The sequence below is a fragment of the Typopeltis vanoorti genome, chromosome 12, assembly GCF_054136105.1.
Source record: "Typopeltis vanoorti isolate ZY-2024b chromosome 12, IOZ_Tvanoo_1.0, whole genome shotgun sequence".
Taxonomy (NCBI): Eukaryota; Metazoa; Arthropoda; class Arachnida; order Uropygi; family Thelyphonidae; genus Typopeltis; species Typopeltis vanoorti.
Genome location: NC_143560.1, coordinates 29,417,646 through 29,440,330, shown reverse-complemented (window position 1 = coordinate 29,440,330; position 22,685 = coordinate 29,417,646). Strand labels below are relative to the sequence as shown.

General features: G+C 33.6%; 1 protein-coding gene across 1 annotated transcript; it reads right to left on the bottom strand.

Annotated features, from left to right (window-relative positions):
* Positions 1-589: 589 nt before the first annotated feature.
* Positions 590-21,411, bottom strand: SmF (small ribonucleoprotein particle protein SmF). Its single transcript, XM_090401335.1, has 3 exons — positions 21,213-21,411; positions 6,432-6,557; positions 590-808 (listed from the first exon to the last, which is right to left on the bottom strand). Exons 1-3 carry the CDS (start codon positions 21,216-21,218, stop codon positions 677-679), a joined length of 264 nt encoding a protein of 87 aa, XP_090257461.1. The 5' UTR covers positions 21,219-21,411; the 3' UTR covers positions 590-676.
* Between the last annotated feature and the right edge of the window lie 1,274 nt (positions 21,412-22,685).

Genomic DNA, 22,685 nt, shown 5'->3' with positions numbered 1-22,685 from the left:
ATAACGAAAATCAGAGCATTCAAAATGCTTAAGAAAAATAAATGACTCACTGGTCAAAACCAAAATAAATGAGCAAGTCAAACAAGAATTAAATTATAGTGAAGCTATCTAGCTATAATTCTTAAACAGCAATTAAGGTAGTTTGGACACCTCCAGAGAATGTCCTGTCAAAAAGATTACCAAATATAGTCTTGAATGGAATCACTGGAGGAAGATGATCAAGAGGTAGACCAAAAAAAAAACTTGGCTACAGTGTTTGAAGGAAAGGTCACAATTATTGAGCTTCAGAGAGATGACAGAAATAGAACCAGATGGGAAAGAAGTAAAAATATAAGTAAATATATTTTTTAGTTTTTGTTCTGTTTTTTTTTTTTTTTTAATTTTCAACTTTTTCTTGCTAGCAAAGAATGAGTACTGGCACCTTTCGTGTTACAAAAAAGCATTGATTATTCGTAAATGTTGTATTCCAGTGTAACTATTTTCTAACTTTTTAAATTTGCTGTTTATTATGAAATCAAAGTTAAAACATAGTAGAAAATTAGCAATTAGCACATCTGAAAGCACCATGCATGATATTTCACTTTCAGAATCAGAGTTTCTTAAAAATTTTAATAACACCAATTATACAAACTCCAGAAAGAGAAGCATTTACATAGATTAAAAAAAAAAAAAGAAATCAGTCTTTCATTTCTCCATCTTCTTCTTCTTCATCAACTCCTCTAACATAAAGAACATTGTTACATCTGATCAAAATTTCTCCAAGATTTCCAGTGCAACTTCCATCTACAAATTCTTCAGTGTTTGCAAGCTTCAAAAAAAGGGTTATAAGAATTAGATAAAATAAAGATCAAAAATTAAAATATTGTATTTGTTCTTAACCACTTTATGTGGTAAGATTTCAAACATGAGATTTTTCCACAATCACTGTGGTGTTGCTTGCTGTCAGAATATATTTATAGATGAAACATTTAAAAAGGTACATAACATGTATGCTTTTAGAAAACATTTTTAAATATTTAAAATATTGCATTCTAGGTTATAAATAAGTTATATGATGAACCAAATAGTGTGTATGATATCCATAGAGGAAGACAAAGACAATTTAAATCACAAGTGAAGTTCAGCTGATATGTGCCAAAGTAACCCAAACCTTGTGGTTTCTATTAATGAAATTAACTCTGTCAATAATGGCAACTACGAAGTTCTATCTTGCACAGATACAACTAGAGTCCCAAGGCAGTTATTTGGTGCCCTCAGAATAAATTTCTGTTCCTTTTAGCAATCATAACAAATATTTTTACCCATTTTATCTATTGCATGGACTTAGCAAATTTGTTTGGTGCAGAAAGTAAAAAAAAAAAAAAAAATGGTATCAACATCGTTTCAAGTAGTGTGCAAAACTGGATGTTCTACTGTAGACTAGGCCCAGGAATGGTATTATTATTATTATTACTATTATTATTATTGTTGAACCCATACACAAGAGGTTGATTGGTAGTGGGTTGGAAAAGGAGGAACTTGTTCATATTTGATTTAAAATACTGTATATTGTATTCCTTGGGGAACACAATCCCACAGTACAGCAGCTGCACGGATGAAGGAGGAAAAGAAACTTGTTCTGTGGATTTCAAGTGCACTGTAAAAGGATGTTGAGCAGTAGCCGCATGTGTTCCAACGAGCTTAGTACTAAGTGGGGTAATTATTAGTGCTATTTCAGATGAACATTTCCCATGAAAATATTTGTGGAATACACATAATGCAAAGACCAATCATCTGTGCAAAAGTGGGGAGAGTGAATTGGTAAGAGATGGATCCTTAATAAGTTTAATTGCTCTCTCCTCTTATTTGGTCAAACATTTTGAGAAAGCCTTTTGGGGAACCCTACCCCATATGTGAGAGAAGTATTAATAGCTGAGTGGATATGTGATTTGTATAGGGTTAAAAGCTGTTCAGGGGTGAAGTAATCTTCAGCAAAAGAGAAATCCTCGTTTTTTTTTGAAGCTGAGGATGCATCAAAGAAAATTGTCTGATGAAACCCTAAACCCTCTCAAAAAGAGCAGAGAAATAAAATGATATCCAGACATGAGAAATAGAATATAGAATTCTAGGAGCTATGTACAACAATAAGAAATCAGAATTACAAAAACAATATGAGTCTAAAAGAAGTAAGGAGAGTTGTCCATAAAAAGATGAAGAGTAGTAATTAAAGACAAAGAACATCATAAGAAGAAAGAATCCTTTTATTCCAAGATGTATAACGATTCCCAAGACTTAAATCAATATAAAAACAAAAATGTAATATTCCAAATGGAAGAGGAAGAAATATGCTCTAATGTTTTAAAAAAAAGTTCAATATGCAATGAGTAACATAAGCAATAGAAAGACACAAGGTGAAGATGAGTTACCAACAAAAGTTCTGAAAGCAGGTGGTGTACCAGTCATTACTATGTTAAAATTTATACATCATGCCTAAGACAGAAGAGAATACCAAAGAATCAGAATAACGATATCCATATTATAGTTTTTAAAAAAGGGAGACAAAGAAATTACTGCCCTATCAGTCTCCTTTCAACAATATACAAATTTTTTACAAAAATCATTGGTAACAGAATACAAAACATCTAGATTTTTGTCGACCTCGAATTAGCAGGATTCAGAAAATATTTCAGCGCCACTGATCATATGCTTGTAATAAGACAAATGAATACCAAAAGCCCTTAGACCTAGCATTGATTGATTTTGAAAAGACATTTGATTCATTCTCAGCATTAGCTATTTTAGAAGCCCTTAAAAATCAAGGAATTGAAAAAAACTTATGATATACTTATAAATTCAACTATATCTTTAAAATCAGGAACAGATATGAAATTTCTTATAAACAAAGAGAGTTAGACAGAGAGATGACATTTCATCTAAATTATTTACAGCAGCCCTAGAAAAAAAATGCAAAAACCTGGATTGGAAAATTTAGAGGAATTATGGGAAAGAACTAAATCACCTACAATTTGTTAATGATTGTTCTTTTAGGAAACTGTAGAACTTCAACAAATGATCATTGAATTGAATGCAGAAAGTAAAAAGAAAAGAATTAAATACAAAAAAGGACAAAACAAAAAATAATATAGAATAAATAGATTACCAAAAAAAACCCAGTAGAAATGAAACACCAGGAAATTGATAGTGTACCTCCTATGTTTGCCTAAGATAAAAGATCACAATAGAAGATGACTGTCAAGAAGAAATTATACGTATAATTCAACTTCGTTGGATAGCCTTTGGAAAACACCGTTGAAGCACTCAAAGGAAACATCTGCCTTAAAAGAAAAATATTCAACAGTTGTATACTTCCGGTCATGACATATGAAAGTGAAACATGGACTTTGACTAAAAAATAGACCAACACGTTGCGGATTATCTAGAGGAAAATAGAAAGATCATTACTTGGTACTACTGTTCTAAATAGAAAGTGCAATACTTGGATCAGAGCTCAGATCAGGGTGAGAGACATAAGAACCATTAAAAAATCCAAATGGCAATGGGCAGGTCATGTTACAAGAAGTGACACTCAAAAATGGGTGGTATCCTAGAGATGGAAAGAGAACTATAGGAAGACTAAAGAGATGGCAGGAACTCAGTGGTATAGAAAGGCTCAAGATAGGAATGAATGTAGGCCTTTGGGGAAGGCCTTCATCCAGCAGTGGACAGAAAATGGCTGATGATGATAGAGTAGTCTAAGTTAGGGCATTTTACATATTAATACAGAGGGATTATAAAAAGAGTGAAAAGTGTGAGAAGTAGTTTTTTTTTACATGGAGTGTGTTGAGCAAGTGGAATGTATTGCAAACAAGTTTAGTGTTCAGTAATATGTTGCTAGTAAAGTGTCCCTCTGGCAATGAGTCTACCAACCCATAGAGGCTGATGTAATATGTTGAAATGGAAGGTGTATAGAATGCAGCTCAGTAGTAAAGTTACTTAATTCCAGTGGGAGCTTACTAGAGAAATGTGGTCATGAAAAACAGCAGCATATCCAACAGATGATTCAACTTGTGATTGTGATCCAACAGATCCAACTTGTGATCCAACAGATGATTCAACTTTCAACTTGCAGACTCTCTTGCAGAGAGTCTGCAAGTTGAAAAAAAAAAAAGCTCTCTGTGTGTATATGTTTACCTAAGAAATAGTGACTGACAGATGGAACAAACGACTTTCTCAGATGGGAGTGAGAGGCAGTGCAAAGAGGAATACAAAATTTCCATGGTGAAAGGCTATCATTTTGAAAATTCAATTAACAATAATACACAATCTACTCACTTTCATTGTCACCATTCTTCTCTCAAAAAAGGGATCTCAGCTCACTTATCCTTGAACAACCTATATCTACCCACTGCAAGGTGAAGGTCTCTCCCATTGCAGGGAAGTTTTGGGTCTACTGCTCTTATGGTGACCCAGTCCATAGTGGAAGAATGAACAATCACAAACATTCATGCCTACACGGGATTCGAACCTGCAGCCTCTTGGCTGGAGAGCAGATATGCTAACCACTCAGCCAACCAGGCCAGCCTCACTTATCCTTACCCCTCAGTAATACACAAATCATCAATTAGGATCAGATCTCTCTGCTTGGACTAACATTTACCTGCAGCCTCTTCCAACATAAACACATTCATCAATAGATCCTTCAGCACCCAAAGAACTAGGCATTCTCTTTGCTCAAGATGCTATTTTTCACATATTCAGCTATTAGCTATCTCTCCCATCCTTAGAATACTGCTCATTATAATAACTGAAACCATAATCAAAGACTATGCACAATACCCCCCCCCTCAAAAAAAAAAAAAAAAAAAAAAAAAATCACTACAACTAACTATCTAGTTGTTCCTACAAGTTTTCTATACTGAGAGTTGACTGTATCTCAACTGTTATTTATAATCTGTATGGGTTATATCACTAAGGAATCGTATCAGTAAGAGATTAAATTTTTACTTTATGTGGATAATGTTATTCTCTTAAATAAATCAGCACATCATAAAGAGTTTAATTCCAAACCGAATAATCGGTAACAACTCTGGTATGAAGATTAGTCATACAAATATATATGAAAATAGGCAAGAAAATAGAAAACAACAACTTTTTAATTAAAATGCAGTTTTTTTTTTTTAAACATCTGACCCACACACACAAAATGCTGCAAGACACTAATCTAGCATATTAGTGAGGTGTGTAGACATGAGGATAAAAAGAAAGGAGAAATCTGTCCAGTTTTTGATTTTATTTTTTTAAACAGCTGAAGACATGTTGTACCATAATTTTATTTGTTGATAAAACTGTTGATAGGAAGTTAGCAATGATGTAAGTTCTTCATGTAGTACTATCATAATATCCTGTACATCCCTTGAGGGCACATGTCAGGAATTTGATGATGCTAATGATGAAGATTATATTTTTTGGAGTAAATGGAGGGGGTTGTTCCACAACTGAAGTAGAGGGAATGAGAGTAGAGGCAAAGAAGTTGGTTTGACAAGTTTCAGGCTGGATTGTAAATGAGTGTTGGTTAGCAACAGTTCTTGTTCTTATGATTCTGGAAAAATGATAGCCAATTCAGCAGAGCATTGTCCATGGAAGTATCTGTAGGCATATAAAGCAGAAACTGAAAGTAGGCATATAAAGCATATAAAGCAGAAACTACTCACCTATATGAGAGTAATTAAAGGAGATCCATGAGAGAAGGAACATTAACTCTTAATGAGATTTTGCAATTCAAAGTGAATTCCTTGCCTTTATCACAAAGGTGAAATGTCCAACAGCAATCTACGTACAAATAATTACTTGAAAGTACCATCAGAGTACATTTTTCAAAATCTTCAGTTGCCCAGTTGCCACAAAAAGTGTGTTAACTCTTCTTCAGAATTTCACATCTACTTTGCCATTTCAAGAGATGACAAATCAAACATGGTTTTATCCAAGGTATTTTCATCATGTCTATTGATATTTTTAAATCAATAATGAGTAATTCTAGCTGAATGGTTAGATTTTTATAAGGACATAAATGGTCTGAAAAATTTTAAAAAAGTTACTGGATACTTACATGTCATTTTTCATATACCCTAGCAACTATGATTCTACAAGTTTTCCTTAAAAATCTGACATAAGTGACAACCATTCAAATGGTAGATGTTCAACTACTGCAAGATCATGACTGTTAGAGATCCAAAGTGGTACGCAAAAAAAATAATAAAAAATAAAAATTATATATATAAATTAATAATAATTTTTGTTCACTAAAGTAGGGTTCCTAGTTTATCTCAACCATCCATAACAAAATATTGTCTTGTCCTTCAAACTTTTGTTTTAACTTCAGCAACCCAATAAATGGAAAAATTTTAAATTAAAATTATTAAAATTTAAAAATTTTAATAAAAAAAACATCTTACCTGAAGATTCATATATCCATCTACAGAAACTAAGTATCCTTTATATTCCATACCCCATTTTAGTTTCACTACAACTGGTTTGCCAGTAAGGCTATTCAGGAAGGGCTTTGGATTTAATGGAAGTGTCTAAAATATATCACACTTAATTACATATATAATATAGAAACATTCATAAAAATGTTAAATTTATAATAAATTAAATGCAAAATGTGAAAACAGATGTATAAAAAATATATCCTGTCATTTAAACTCTATTATGCTAACATTCAATACCATTCATCAGTTTTCACATCATATGAAATCTGTCTTTTCCTTGTTAATTTACTTTTCTGACTCACATTACAGAACCACTAAAATTAGTGCATTTGAGTGTAACTTTATCAAACAATGCTACAGTGTGTTCATTGCATCTTCAATCTTGACAAATATACATAGCTGACAACTGCTATCAATGATCTAATCTAAGAACATATTTTAAAAGATACCTATGGTTCAGACATGGTACAGGATGAACATGTTGAAAATGACAAATTAGTTTATATTAATCTTAAATAAATATTTTGGAATGAATAACTCATTAAAAAACAACTCAATTAAGAACTGGTTAATTATCCATGAAAATGCTACTTGCCAGACATGATGTGAATTTAACAGTTTGGAATCCTTTTAAATGGATTAATAATTATAACAGACGATCTTCAAAACCATAGCTGGCAAAATAGCTTCAAACTTCACTTGTGAATCAACAGCCATATAAACAGCTCTCAAATCCAGTAATAAACATTACAGAAGGAATAACCATCTACATTGACTCAAAATCTGCACTTGAGGCATTAAGAAAAATACACCTCACACAGGAAATTCAACTACTACCTACCTTAAATTTGAAAAATAAGAACTGCACACTACAATGGATACTAGCCCATGTAAATATTGAAGACAATGAAAGAGCAGACAGACTAACCAAAGAAGCAAGATACTTACCTCAAAAATTACACCCATTATCACTAACTGATGCTAACTCTGTTGCCAAAATAAGATTGGTAAAGCAAACTATCAAGAAGAATGAAATCAGTGAAATTAATGAAAATAGAGAAATAACCACAATCATTACCGAACTAAGGACGGAACATTTTAAAGGCATGAAAATTCAGCCAGACGGTAGTAGGAGCTATGAAACATGCAAAAACTGTCAAGGACTTGAACTAACACCTGTCCATATTTATTCTTGTCCAGCAATTGCTGCTGCTCTACAGAAAAGCTCTACTCCAAAGTTCAACAGATCCACAGTCATATCTACAAGCTCTTAATGGACTCAACAACAACAATAATTATAACAAAGGTAGTGGATAATTCCCTATAGCAAATTTCATTTAGAACAGCACTGTGTTTATTCATTCAAGATAAATTCACACATTTTTAAAATAAATCATTCTAATTCAATTTCAAGCAAAGATCTTTCCATAAACAGCTGAAACTCCTCCTATGAAGGGATTTAAGATCCTTCCAAAGTATTCGATATTCATATTAATACCTGCTTGGTCAATATGGATACATAGCTTATCATTATGGTAAACTGAATGAATTCACATTAGCTTCATTTAAAGTGAGCACCGAGACTGCATAATAGATGCAGTCTTGTCTTGGTGCTGACTTTAAATGAAAGTTTGATAACTTCCACACATGGCACTGAAAAAAATATTTGGTCTAAATTATCTTTCAAAATACAGTGAATCCCGTTTTTATAAGATATATACACATATATATCAACTGTGTAATAGCTTTTAACAGTCTTTCATGTGCAAGGTTGATATATATAAAAAACTATCTCGAGTTCACTGCATTTTGAATAATTTAAACCAAATTATATTTTCTAGACAATTTACTTACCTATATTTTTGATACTACCCTTGTCTACTCTGTTTACTTCCTACCTTCCGGAATTCAACTCATTATCCTCAAAACACAGATCATGAAAGCACTATTTTAGCAAGGGTTTCACATCCTTTGTTCCACTGACAACCTTATAGCAAGATCTCACAGGTCTTGAATGTGAGATCTTGCTTATAGCAAGATCCCACAGCAGCAAAATGGGCATGACAATCATCATCCAAAAAACAAAATATATACACGTTCATAAGGATTTCAATCCTTATGAACATGTATATATTACATGTACTAATATTATATATTAGTATATATTTCCTGTACATGTACATGTACAGGAAATTCTCAACACATCACCAGAATACTGAGAAAGTTACAGTAATTCACATCACCTTTAAACTTTGCCACAAACTTTTCTTATTTTTCTACCTACTAACAAAGGAAAACAAGCTCCTCTTTCTTTTCCCAGTGTGTGAAGCATCATATTTTGAGTCTGACAAAAATATTACAACAAATTATCCCCCTTGCATTTCAGTAAAACTAGCAGTTCAACCCTCCAGAGCTCTGTGTTTTGACAATTCCTTTGGCTGGAAAGACCTCAGTTCAAATCCTGTCTAGGAAGCTATGAACCTTTACTAGGGTCTTGCATTAAATGTCAAATGGAGGTCATGTTTTAGTAATCTACTTATTTACTTATTACAATAAGGTGACAGCTTCAATGGACAAAGGAGAGGGATACACAGTATTATACTTATTTACAAAGATCTAGTATACACAGTAGTATACTAGATTTTGCAAGAGCTTTTGATAGATTACCACATGATAAGCTGATAATCAAACTAGAACAGGTAGGGGTGGATATTAGACTAGTACATAGATTGGATTGGAGATTGGCTATCTGATAAGTATCAGCAAGTTGTGTATGGGGGGCAAAATACCAGAAGACGAAAGTCACTAATAGTGTGCCTCAGGAGTCTGTTCTACAATTTACCATTGTAGAACAGGCATACTAGGGCCATTGCTGTATAATCTGTATATGCTAATGATATTGGGGAAGATTTCGATGGGGATATTTAGTTGTTTGCAGACGGTGCAAAGTTGGGACAAACTATGAAGAGTAGAGCAGATGTTCTGGCCTTACAAGAGGACTTGAACAGATTGATTGAATGGGCATGGGAGTGGGATGACAGTTTAATGTTGCGAAATGTAAAGTAAAATTTGGGAAACAAAGATGGAATGTAGAATTTACACTTGGTGGGGATATATTGTTGAAGGTGCAGAAAATAGATCTTGGGGTGATGGTGGATAAGTATCTAAAATTTAGAGGGCACACTGCCAAAATTGTGAGAATGCAAGGAATTCTGGAAATGATGCAGAGGACAATGACTTGTAGAAGTAAGGAAATTCTGATTCCATTGTATAAGGCCTTGATTAGGCCACATATGGACTACTGTGCACAGACTTGGTCATATGGTTTTCAAAAGGATGAAGAGATGTTGAAAAGGATTTAGAGCAGTGGTTCTTAACCTTTTCAGAGTCACAGAACACTTTTGAATTATAAGAAAAATGTGGGGAACACCAAAAGCTTGTCGGCTTTTGCAGATTTCAGCAATATCAGGTCTAATATGTGATATGCTCACCACTTTGTCTATATTAGTAAGTCTTTCACACTTTTCAGTTTTTATATTGGTTAATATTGAGAAACCGAGCTCACACAAATATGATGTTGAAAACTGTAACAAAATTTTCAGTGCCCTTGTGGAGAGAGCTAGGTATTCGAATAAAAATCCAAAATTCCTCAAGAGTTATTTCAGAGAATTTCATTTTTAGAGTACGATCCATTGACAAGGTATAGTATGCCCACAGATTCAAGACTTCTGCGCATGTCACAAAAAGGAGAATCCATTCTGATAATAGGGTAATCAATCAGTCTTCTGGGATGAGTTTGTTTATTATTACAGGTCGGAAAATTTAGCTTTTCTTTTACAAACATTGTAGTTTTTAAACTAGTACAGCGACAGACAAGAAAGCACGTGATTTTGCATGTTGGTGACCAATTCGTACATCCTTCATTTTCCCCTTCAGCATGCTATTCTTGGCAGAAAGCCAAACGAAGCTCTACAAAGTGTTGGCGTACTATAACTTGTTGTTCTTGCGACGAAAATTCATAATTCGATGTATTAACTGTGACAAATGGATTTCGTATCCAGTCATAATTGTGTGTATTTAAGGAAGAAAAGTAACTTGAAATCTTTTCTTCCACTATTGTTAAATTTTCTGTTATAACGAAAATAATTCCCTCAACTTTTTTATTATGGAGCGAAGGAAACATATAAAGTGCATTTTTTTTCCTGATATGCTTTCCAAAGGGATACTTTTTTCTGAAAAGCTGACAATCTGTCAGTGGATGTCAAAATATTTTCATTTTTCCATTGGATACTAGTAATAATGCTATTTAAGTTCTCTGCAGCATAGAAATTGATTCACTATTTCTTTTTCATTAATGAAATGAACAAATCCTAGTATATGAGCTTTACTGCTAATATCAGTGGATTTGCCAATTTGTAAAGCAAAATGTTGTTAGAAAGTTTATTGGTAACTGTTTTTTCAATATCATCTGAGGTATCTTTAATTTTATTTTTTATTGTATCGTCCGAATGAGGAATTTTCATAATTTCCTTTTTTACTTCATCGCCAAACATGTTTACTATTTCACAACATGCTGGTTTGTTCTGTTGGTTTAGAAGTCAATGCGCATAGCAATCTTCAGTTGTTAGGATCAGAGTAGCCAGTTACACCCAGAACTGTGTCATGTGACATCTTTCACTGTGGAACACTTGTAACCAGTTCGCAGAACACCTGTTAAGAACCACACGACTAAGGTAGTTTCTGATCTCTGGAATGTTAAATATAAAGAAAGGTTGAGAAGATGCAATTTACAGTTTAGTGGATAGGAGGAAGAGGATGATATGATAGAGATGTACAAAGTTGGTAAGTGGTTGCTATAGGATTAACAGTGAAGAGGTTTTACATAAAATGGTGGGAGATCAGGGAAGAATAAGAGATTATCCCTGGAAGCTGTATAAGGAGGATGTGAGCAAGAGAGTGAACAGGTCTTTTTTGCATGGAGAGTTGTGAATGATTGGAATGCACTGCCTGAGAGCATGGTATCTGCAGAGAATTTGAATGTGTTTAAGACAAGGTATGATGTATGACAAAGGGACCTTGTAAATGAGTCTTTGAGTCTATGGCGTATTAGAATAATAATAATAATTGTTGGACTATGACAGGGGTGTTCAACCCGTCGATCGCAGAGTGATTTTTGGTCGATCTTTTGTGTATTCCATTCCTCCTTACTTACAAATTTAATTAAAACTGAAAATATAATATTTTATTTATCATTATTTTTAATTCGCTTTAAGTGTATTGCTATTGTTTATTTATTTTTTGTTAAAACTGTCAAATCAGTAATTTTCTTATAAGTCTAGGTAAATGAATTAATTTGGATCAGTGGAAGTCAAACAGAGAGCCGAGTGAATACGATTATAAACAAAATGTAAAAACTCGATTGTAGCTTAAATATTAAATATTCCAAAGCACATTACATCGATTTTTTACTTCGGTTAAGTCCCATGCGAATATTGTAAAAAAATAAACTTTGTTTGTCTCGGTATAATTTGTATTAGACGTTTTTGTAAATAACTCTTTTGAAGCTAACTGTATATACTGCTTTAATAAGAATATGTTAGAGTATTAAAAACAAAGGCAATATTTTTGTCGCCAAAGCTGTACATGGTAGCATTAGAAAGATTGTTATTGAAACTTGTATGTATGAGAAAGGCTTGCAGGCTCTAAGTGTAAACATCTCCGAAGTCAGTCAGAAAGAGTTCAAACAACTTTCCGATGGCCGGCAGCTTACAATCATAAGGAAGCAAAGGAGAACAAATGGCGTGCCGAACTTGAAACTTAAGATGAAAGACTCATACTGATTTTTTGGGGGTTGCCAAACTTCATGCGAGGTCTCAGAGGAGGCCTAATAAAAAGGGACTGAAGCAAGCAGAAGGGGTCCTGGTTCCAGAGTTGCCGTCAGAGAGACTGCCCGGATCCATGTTGCTTGTAGAATGAGTTTCCCGCTTCCAGAAAGGAGCTTCTCGGTTCGAGACGTTGCTAGAGAAAGACTACTTCTAGACCGCAGACAAGGTTTCAAAGTGCTGAAAGGAAGAGTTCCAATTGCCGGAGAAAAGTTTCCAGGACAGGTTAATGTCAGACATTCACCGTGTGTTGTGTTGTGTTTTCATTACAATTAGATGAATCAAACGACTTCACTGATATTGCTCAGTTAATGGTATTTATTCGCATGGTATTTCAAGATTATTCAAGTAAAGAAGAACTTCTGAAAATTATACCATTATTGGGAAGGACTAGGAGAGAAGACATTTTTTCGGCATTTGATGAATTTGTGAAACAACACAAACTTCCACTTTTTAAACTTGTGTCTATTACTACTGATGGTGTTCCTGCAATGATAGGTAATAAATCAGGCTTCATTTCGTTATGTAAAAACGATGACAAATATCCAGATTTTTTAACGTACCACTGTATTATTCACCAACAAGGACTGTGTAGTAAAAGATTAAACACAAAAGATGTTTTGGATATTACATTTAAAATTGTAAATTCTGTTCGAGGAAAAGCCCTGCAATGGCAGTTATTTAAATTACAGGCAGATGATGATAGGGAACTTCTGTAGTACAATAATGTTCGCTGGCTCAGCAGAAGTCAATTTTTAGAAAGATTTCTTGTATTAATTAACGATATAAAAAATTTTCTTATATTTCACAATTGAGTGATAAAAGATGGTTGTTACACTCATCATATTTAGTAATTTCTGTACGAAATTAAGCAATTTAAATTTAGAGTTACAAGGTAGAGATAGGAGCGGAAGGGATGGTTAAGCGCAATACATAGCCTCTCCCACTCAAATGTCAACCTCACCTTCCCATGGTCCATCCTGTTCTAAAAGTACAAACGAGGCGCTGGCGACTGAGTATGGGCGGTATAACCTTAACACCCTAAGAGAGTAAATGCTGTTAGATCTGCCTGTCCAGAGGTGTTAGGTAGCAGCCTTACCACTGGACTTACCCAGCGACAGGTTAGTAACCTGCCCTGGGGAAATTCAAAATACTTTCAAGTTTCATGCAAAGAAAAGCCGGATGGACTGTCAGGGAAAAGATCACAACCCAGGAAACAGTAAACGAAATTGGAAAAAGGAACACATAATGAAGATTGCAACATGGAATGTGAGAAACGTTGAACACAAAGAAGAAAAACTTGATAAACAACTAAACCAAGCTAACATAAAGATATGTACAGTAACAGAAACAAAGAAAAAACAAAAAGGTACAAAAGAAGCAAACAACTATATACAAATCTACAGTGGGGTAAAAAAAGAAGAAAGAGCAAAAGCAGGTATAATGATTATGGTACATAAATCCCTAAAGAACAATATTGTATATTACAACTATTTGAATGAAAGACTAATAGAAATTAGACTGAAGACATTAAGAGGCCACATAACAACAATAATTGGTGATATGCACCAGAAGAGGGAAAAGAAGAAAACATATATTTTATAAAGAATTACAGAATGCCATAGATAAAAAACAAACAAAACTGACTATTTATTGCTAGCAAGAGATTTAAATGCCAGAATAGGAAACAAAAAATACAAAACAAACATAGGTAAATTTGGCGAAGATACATGTAATCAAAATGGTCGCAGATTGCGCGATTTTGTCATTTATAATAATATGAGAATAATGAATTCAATGTTTAAACACATGGAAACACATAAATATACTTGGTCAGCCAGAGGATACAAATCAGTAATTGACTATGTTATCACAAATTTTAAATTAGCAGAGTTAATTTTAGACGTAAGAGTATATCGAGGCTTTGAATTAAACTCTGATCATTATATGGTATCAGCAAAAATTCGTTTTAAACCAAAGTGGCTAAAAACACATAGAATTGAAAATTCTTACCAGCCAAGCTACAAAATTTCTTCATTACAGGATCCTCAAGTTAGACAACAATATCAAAAATGCACAAACTTAAAAACAGAAACCACACATGAATCAAGTGACATAGAAGATGAAGAAGATGAATGGGAAAATTTGAAACAAATTCTCACAAAAGCAGCAGCAGAAACCTTAGGATCAAGCACAAATGGATTAGAAAAAGAGGACTACGAGACTGGAACAAAGAAATAGAAAATATAATAAAAACCAAAAAGGACAGTTACCAGAAATGGCTAAATTCCGAAACAATAGAAGCGGAAATAGAGTATAAAAGAAACAGTGCAATTGCAAAACGAGAAGTAAGGAACAAAACATAGAGAAAGATGGAACCATTTCATAACAGAACTAAAAAAGTATTTATTTAAGCCACAACCCAAAACCTATAAAGTAATAAAATGCATGAATAAAGAAATAAAAAAGATAAAAATACAAACAATAGATTTAGAAAAATGGGTGATCTATTTCCAAAATCTCTGGGCAGATGAGAACAATGAAATAAAATTTTATAAGACAAAGAATGACCTAATAGAAAATATCACAATGTTAGAACTGAAAAATATAATAAAGAAGATGAAAAATAGGAAAACACCAGGAGAAGACAATATAAATATAGAACTATACAAAAATGCAGGTAAAAAATTTAATGAAAAGACTTCTGAAATTTTTTAATATGGTTTGGATGTCCGGAAAAATTCCTAACTCTTGGAAAAAAGCACTGGTTATCCCAATCTATAAAAAAGGAAATAAAGACAATTGCAATAATTATAGGGGAATTAGCCTGCTGAATACAGGATATAAAATATATGCAGGAATATTAAAAGAGAAACTAAGCAGCATTGTAGAAGACAAATTACTAGAAGAACAAAATGGTTTCCGAAAAGGATGATCCTACATAGATCCAATTTTTACTTGAAAATTATTAATAGAAAAGAGAAGAGAATTTCAAAAAGAAACACACGTGGCCTTCATTGATTATGAAAAAGCCTTTGACAAAATTAGTAGACAAAAATTGTTTAAAATATTAACCGACTTAAACATACCAAACCAACTTTTACAATCTATTCAAGAAATATATACAGGAAATAAAATAGCAGTTAAATTAGAACACATCTCAGAATGGAAAGATATATCAAGAGGAGTACGACAAGGATGTACCCTCTCACCTGTGCTTTTCAATATATATATATATATATAAATGAAATATTAACAATCTGGAAACAGCATAACCCATTTGATATACAACTGATCCCGCAAATGAAGATAGATACACTACTATTTGCAGATGATCAAATAGTATTAGCCACATCAGAAGATGACTTACAAAGATCATTAAATGATATCTCAAAGCAATATAATATGGCAATATCTAAAGAAAAAACAAAAATAATGGCATTCACAGGAGAAAATCCAATAAGAAGTAAAATAGTGATAGATAATAAAATACTAGAACAAGTAAACACTTTCAGATACTTGGGATGTGATCTATCATACGAAGAAGAAAAAGACATACACTAAAATATCAAACTTTGTCAAAGTAAATGGCACAATAAATAATATATTTAAGCTATCCCTAGTACAAAAACACACTAGAATCAGCTATATAATGTCTTGTAAAACCAACTTTACTATACAGAAGCGAAACATGGACCATGAAAAGGAAAGATGAAAAACGAATTCAAACAGCAGAAATGAAGTTCCTCAGAAAAACAGCTGGATATACCACTGGGACCACAAAACAAATGAAGAAATCTTACAATCCCTGAAAATAAAACAATTAATTACTACATAAGACAGTATAAACAAAAATGGCTAGAACATTTAAATCAAATGGACAGCAGTAGACTACCAAAAATATTATACAGATACAAAATAAGTGGAAAAAGAAGAATCAGAAGACCAAGAAAGAGATGGCATGAGACCGGAATAGGCCACTTGGCCTAAATTCCATGTAAGGAAGAAGAAGAGTTAGAGATAAAAATTTAATTGACATGTTAAGTTCAATAAAAACTTTCCAACAATCCAACAATACTTACTTTTATTAAAGAAAAACATAAATGACCGCAAATTTAGACATCTCCCATATTTATTAAAATTTTTTGAACAAAATCAAGAAATGCTTCGCTATGATTTAAAAGAATTTATTCGTGAAATAGAATTAGTTGAGGAAGAAATAAATTCAAGATTTAAAGATTTTAATAAAACTGAAATGCTTGCATCTTTTATCAATAATTCATTTCAAGAAAACTTAAACATCACAAAAATTTCAAATAAAATTAGTGGGGTGTTTAATATAAACCAAGCTGAAGTAGAACTTGAGTTAATAAACATTCAGAATAGTTTACATTTAAAATCAATAAACAATGAAGTCATTTGGAAGTATACATGAAAAATTCTCAATATTAACTGATATTGCGTGAAAAATTCTGTCGTGTTTCGGATCGACATACTTGTCAGAATCTGCTTTTTCAAATATGACCATCATAAAAAATCTATTAAGAAACCAAAGACCAAATGATCATTTGGATGATTGTCTGTGATTGGCCACTTCTTCATATCAACTTGATTATGAAAATATTGCGAGGTCCAAACAATGCCAAATTTCACATTAACTTTTTTTTAAAATCGACCAGCATTTCCTGTAACTTGTGAGTTTGTAATCAACCTGATGTTTTTTCTAACTTTGATTTTCCAAAATAGAGAAATAAATATTTTATTCCAATACATTTGTTTTGTTTTTTTGTTGTATTAAAATAATGATAAATAAATTTTTAAATACACAAATAAAGTTTTTAGTTGTGTATTTTTTTTAATTGTTTATTTGTGCATAATCAGATATCAGGTTGGGGGAATGTGATCTATATAAGAGAGTAGATCACCGAATAACTTTTATAGAAAAGTAGCTCGTGTAGTAAAAAAGGTTGAACACCACTGGACTATGAGAAGGTTGGCATTCTTCACATAGCTCTTCATGGAGATAGCATATCAGTGTGTGTCATGTGTAGGGAAAAGGTCTGTGTAGAAAGTAAATAAGAAAGTATTCTTTTGATGAAGTTCTTGAAATCTGGGAAAAAGATGTACGATAAAGGCTGTTTGAAAGATCACAGATAAAATATAAGCAGGCCAGGGGAGATGACAAGTTAGTGTGATAGCTCTGGACCTGGATAGTAAATGAATGTCAACCACTGGCTGATCTTCATATAGGTTTAAGCAAGTGGAAAACCAACTATCAGTTTAATGAAACTCATGAAAATACCTAGAGAATAGACACAAAACAAAAACAAGACATAAAAGTGACTGACTGGAATGAAGATGGAGGGGTCATGAATTAATCAGCATCCTCTTCTGGGTGGTAGCAAGCATTCTTTAAGACATTTTGATGCACTATCCAAAACATGAGAACAGTATTCTTTAGCTGCACTTGGGATTTGTACAACTTAGCTGTCTTGAATGACAAGAGCAGCTGTTTGATAGCAGCAGAGTGTAACATGTTTGTTCAAGGAAATTCTAATTGTATACTAATGTCAGAAGTATTAGGAACAAGAAGGAAGAATTTTTGGCTTTGGTTGGCACTTCCAGGCCACAGGTTATTGGCATTAGTGAAACATGACTGACAGATGATGATATAGCTAGTGGGATTGAATGTGAGGGGTATGGTGTGTTCAGGAGTGACAGGGAAAATAAAATGGGGGGTGGGGAGGAGTGTTATTGATGAGAGCCGACGAGCTGCAGCCAAGGAGAATAGAAGTGGAACTGCAGGATAGAAAAAAGAGCACAGTTCAGGCTATTTGGTGAGAGATTAGGACTAGCAGAACAAAATATACAGTTGGGTGCTGCTATAGACCATGTGATGGAATAGATAGTATGCATAAGCAAAGAGAAGAAATGAGTGGAAGGAGAGTAATTATTATGGGAGATTTCAATTATGGTAACATTGATTGGAAGAAGGAGAGGACACATGGGAGGAAGGAATTGGATTTTATGGGGTTATTAAGGGACAGCTGTAATGGAAAATACTAGGGGTCAGAGAGTGCTTGACCTAGTAACTGCATCTGAGAATTTGGCTGTAACGAATATAACCACGTTGCCACCAAATGGTGAGAGTGATCATAGGGTCTTGACTTGGGAGGTGGCTAAAGGTGTGGAATTTACAATTAAGACAGGGTATATGTGGAATTATCGGGCTGGTAAGTATGACAAGCTTAGGAGTTTGATTGGTTCAGTGCCATGGCATGTAAAACTGCAAGGGCTGGATGTTGATAGTGCATGGGAGGCGGTTAAGAAGTGTTTGCAGGAGGCAATGGCTGACTTATTTATTATTCGGACCTAGAGTCTGAATAATAAATCAAGTAGGGGTTAAATGGATGAATATCATTAAGCTTGAGCTACAAAAAAAGAAAGAACTATGGAGGAAATTTAAGGAGAAAGGTGACTGGCAGGCACATGAACGGTATAAAGCACAGGCCAGAAGGGTAACGAGTATGGTAAGAAAAGCAAAAGCGGATTACGAAAGAACATTAGCCATGCAGGCTAAAGAGAATCCCAAACAGTTTTTTCGATATGTTGCAAGTAAAAGAAAAAATGTATATGAAAGAATGACAGAAAGATTTTAAACAATGCCGATGGTAGGGAGGTAACCAAATCAACTGATTTGGTTACCAGCTTATACGGGAATTGTGGTGAATGAAGTGGAGGTGAATAGTCTATTACAAAACCTCAATGTCAATACATCTATGGGATTGGATGGTATACCAGGCTCATGTCGTACGTGAAGTGGCTAAAGAATTGTCAGCGCCCTTGACCATTTTGTTTAATTTGAGTCTCAGGTCTGGGTTAATCCTGAGGGGGTGGAAAGAAGGGAAAATAGTTCCACTGCATAAAGGAGGTTCCAAGACTGCTGTTATAAATTACCGACCGATCGGCATATCAGGAATCGTTGTCAAGGTCTTGGAGAAAATAGTCAAGAGGAAAATACAGGATTGGATAGATGAAAATGAGATACTGTATGGGGGACAACATGGTTTTGTGAAGGGTAGATCATGCCTCAGTAACTTGCTCACGTTTTATAACACAGTGATGGCTTAACTGGATAAGGGTAATGGGTTTACAGTGATTCTACTGGACCTTGCTAAGGCCTTTGACAGGATACCACATGGAATTCTAATCAGTAAACTGCAGCATATGGGGATGGATATAGGGTTGGTGAGATGGATAGGCGGGTGGTTGATGGAGAGATATCAGAGAGTGGTTTATTCAGGAGTAGAGTCCAAAAGACAGCCTGTGACTAGTGGTGTCCGGCAGGATTCTGTTCTTGGACCACTACTGTTCAATTTGTTCATTAACGACATAGGAAAGGATCTGAGAGGAAGTGTTCATTTGTTTGCTGATGATGCAAAGTTTGGTAGAGCAATAGTGAGTGCACAGGATGTCAAAATTTTGCAGGATGATTTGGATAGTTTGGAGGACTGGGCTAAGGAGAATGGATGTCAATTTAATGTGGCAAAGTGTAAGGTTATGTATTTTGGGGTGAAAAGATTAGCAGCAGTATATCACATTGGTGGAACTGTACTCCAGGAGAATGTGAGGCCAGGGACTTGGGAGTGTTGGTGTATAGGGAGATGAAGTTTAGGGGGTACATTGCAAAAGTGGCTAAATCAGCTCATCAAATCACTTGGTTGCTGAAAAATACTTTAACAAGCAGAGAAAAACAGGCTATTGTTCCTCTGTATCGAGCCTTGATAAGACCCCATCTAGACTACTGCACCCAGATATGGGTGCCAGGGTTTCTTCTTGATGGGGGAGGAGGAGGTGGAGAGGATCCAGAGACGAGTGACCAAGATGACAGCAGGTCTATGGAATGAACCTTATGAGAACAGGTTGAAGATTTGTGGGTTGCAGAAATTGGTTGATTGGCAGAAAAGGGGTGATATGATTGAGACATTCAAATTACTGAAGGGTTTCTATAAGATTAATTCAGAAGATATTTTTGAGAATAGGACTTGTGGTAGGAGGACTAGGGGCCATACATCCAAGCGGAGCAAGAGTGTGGTTAGCAAGGGTGTTAGAGCTAGGTTTTTTACTTGGAGTGGTGAATGAGTGGAATAAGCTGCCAGAGTCTGTTGTGGATGCCATGACTGTGAATGAGTTCAAGGCAAGGTATGATAGATACTGTGTGAATGTCGAATAGTTGTTCTTGACATGATGTTAGGGCCTCCCTTGATGGGTCTATCAAATCCTTGGAGTTGCCCGTAATAAATAAAATAGTCCAAGAAGATAAATCTGATTTTGTTTATATAACCAGATATTGTCACAAGTGCATGTCCTGTTAGACGGCTAATAAATAGATTTGGTGTTCTCCATCTCTTCAAGATATTAAAATAGAGAAACCTACAACTAAAAGAGAAGCTGATTCGAAAGTGAAAGACTCTTTGGGGAATCACTAGATGAATAAGAGAATAATCAAATTTTAATATATTTGCAAGAACTGCCAGATATCTCCTCAAGATGGTTAGAAATAGAAACAAAAACTGGCTATTTTTTTCATACTGATGTATGAAATGTGAATGTTTTATACTTCAATTTTTGCTAACGATCTGTTCCACTCAATAACTAAACTTCTATATCACTTGTATTTAGCAGGATGAACATTTTACATTTTATTCACCTTGAAGTACTAAATGTACGTGTTAGGAGTAAATGTGATAATAAATAAACATATACAAGGCGAACAAAGAGGAAACATGAAAAAAAAAATAATAATAATATAAGTAATAAACAATGCCGGTTTAGGATCATGACTATAACAAATGAAACTTACCGCCATTTTACATTAAATATTTTTCGAGATGACTAAAATTATATATCGCTTCCCAAAACGATAAATTTCTTGCAGTTCAGATAAAAAAGTAAATTTTAAGCAAATCTGTGTTACACACTATACTATACCAAAGATACATTCACATCAACAAAAAACCCACATTGCTAACAAAAATGAAATAGTTTTCCTAATGAATCATACGAGCGCCCCCTATACAACTCCGATTCTTAAATTATTAATTTAAAACGAAAGAATATCATCTTTAAATTTAAGTGATTATGCTCCACCATAAACAATTAGTAATCTTTGTTTAGATCTCCTATTAGCCTGGAATAACTCCGTGAAATATGCCACCTAATAAAAAAAAAGAAAAAAGTCGTGTTATTATAGGATTACAAGAGTGCATTTTTCTATTTGGTCAGGGGAAATTCTAAATAATCATTAAAAACACACGTATAACCACAGTGATTAGTTTTAATGCGTAAATATTTCATCCCAAGTACAGCAATTCAAACAATACTAGGAAAAATATAGCTGGAAAAAAAATAAATGAAATAAAAATAAATAAATAAATAATAACATATATAAAGAGACTATTTTACACAATTTTGTATGACAATTTCCCATACTTTAGGAATTGTAAGGACGTCGTTGCGGTTTAAATTTGATCTGTGTAGTAGGGCTTCAGCACTTTCTTTATATATACGTTCATGTTTAAATAAAGATCTATGTAGAAGTTTGGTCTTTTCCTAATGGATCCTATGGTTTGGGTTTTCAACTTTGTGTTGAACGAGGACAGATTTCTGTGGTTTGATAAGACGGATATGGTCTTGATGTTCTGAAATGAGTTCCTGAACAGATCCACCTGTCTGTCCATAGTAAGACAGTTTATAGGAGCATGGAACCTCATACACGCCAGGTAGCATCAGAGGTGAGACTTTGTCTTTAGGAGAAAGTATCAAGTTATAGATCTGGTTGATGGGATGTCATGAGATACATGGGATGAAATATTTACGTAAAAATTAAAACTAATCACAGTGGTTATACATGTATTTTTAGTGATGAATTCACCACGGGTTTCATAATATAAAAATTCTAAATAATATATTATACTTATGAGATTCAGCTCCAAGAAAATAATGTACAAAGGAAACTATATTGTCCTGCAATAGTCCGTGGGTTTTGTGAAAATGTTCCAGCATAATACAAACATAAACGTTAATTAAATTATTCCATTTTTTCGTAGATAATAGAGGCTTCTATTTTGGTTTCAATACTTTTCTACCGATCAACCTATAAAATTCAATTAAATCATCGATAAGCGAATCATGATTATTCATATAATCATTCATTTCAAATATTTTAAATTATTACAATAGTTTTCCAGCATAACTTTATTATTATTATTATTATTATTATTATTATTATTATTATTATTATTATTATTATTATTATTATTATTATTATTATTAT

What these genes read in the sequence shown, in the direction of transcription:
- SmF (XM_090401335.1), bottom strand. An exon ending in ATGGATATATGAATCTTCAG is followed by an intron (nt 809 to 6,431) that starts GTAAGATGTTTT and finishes CTTTTTTTGAAG; the next exon opens with CTTGCAAACACTGAAGAATT.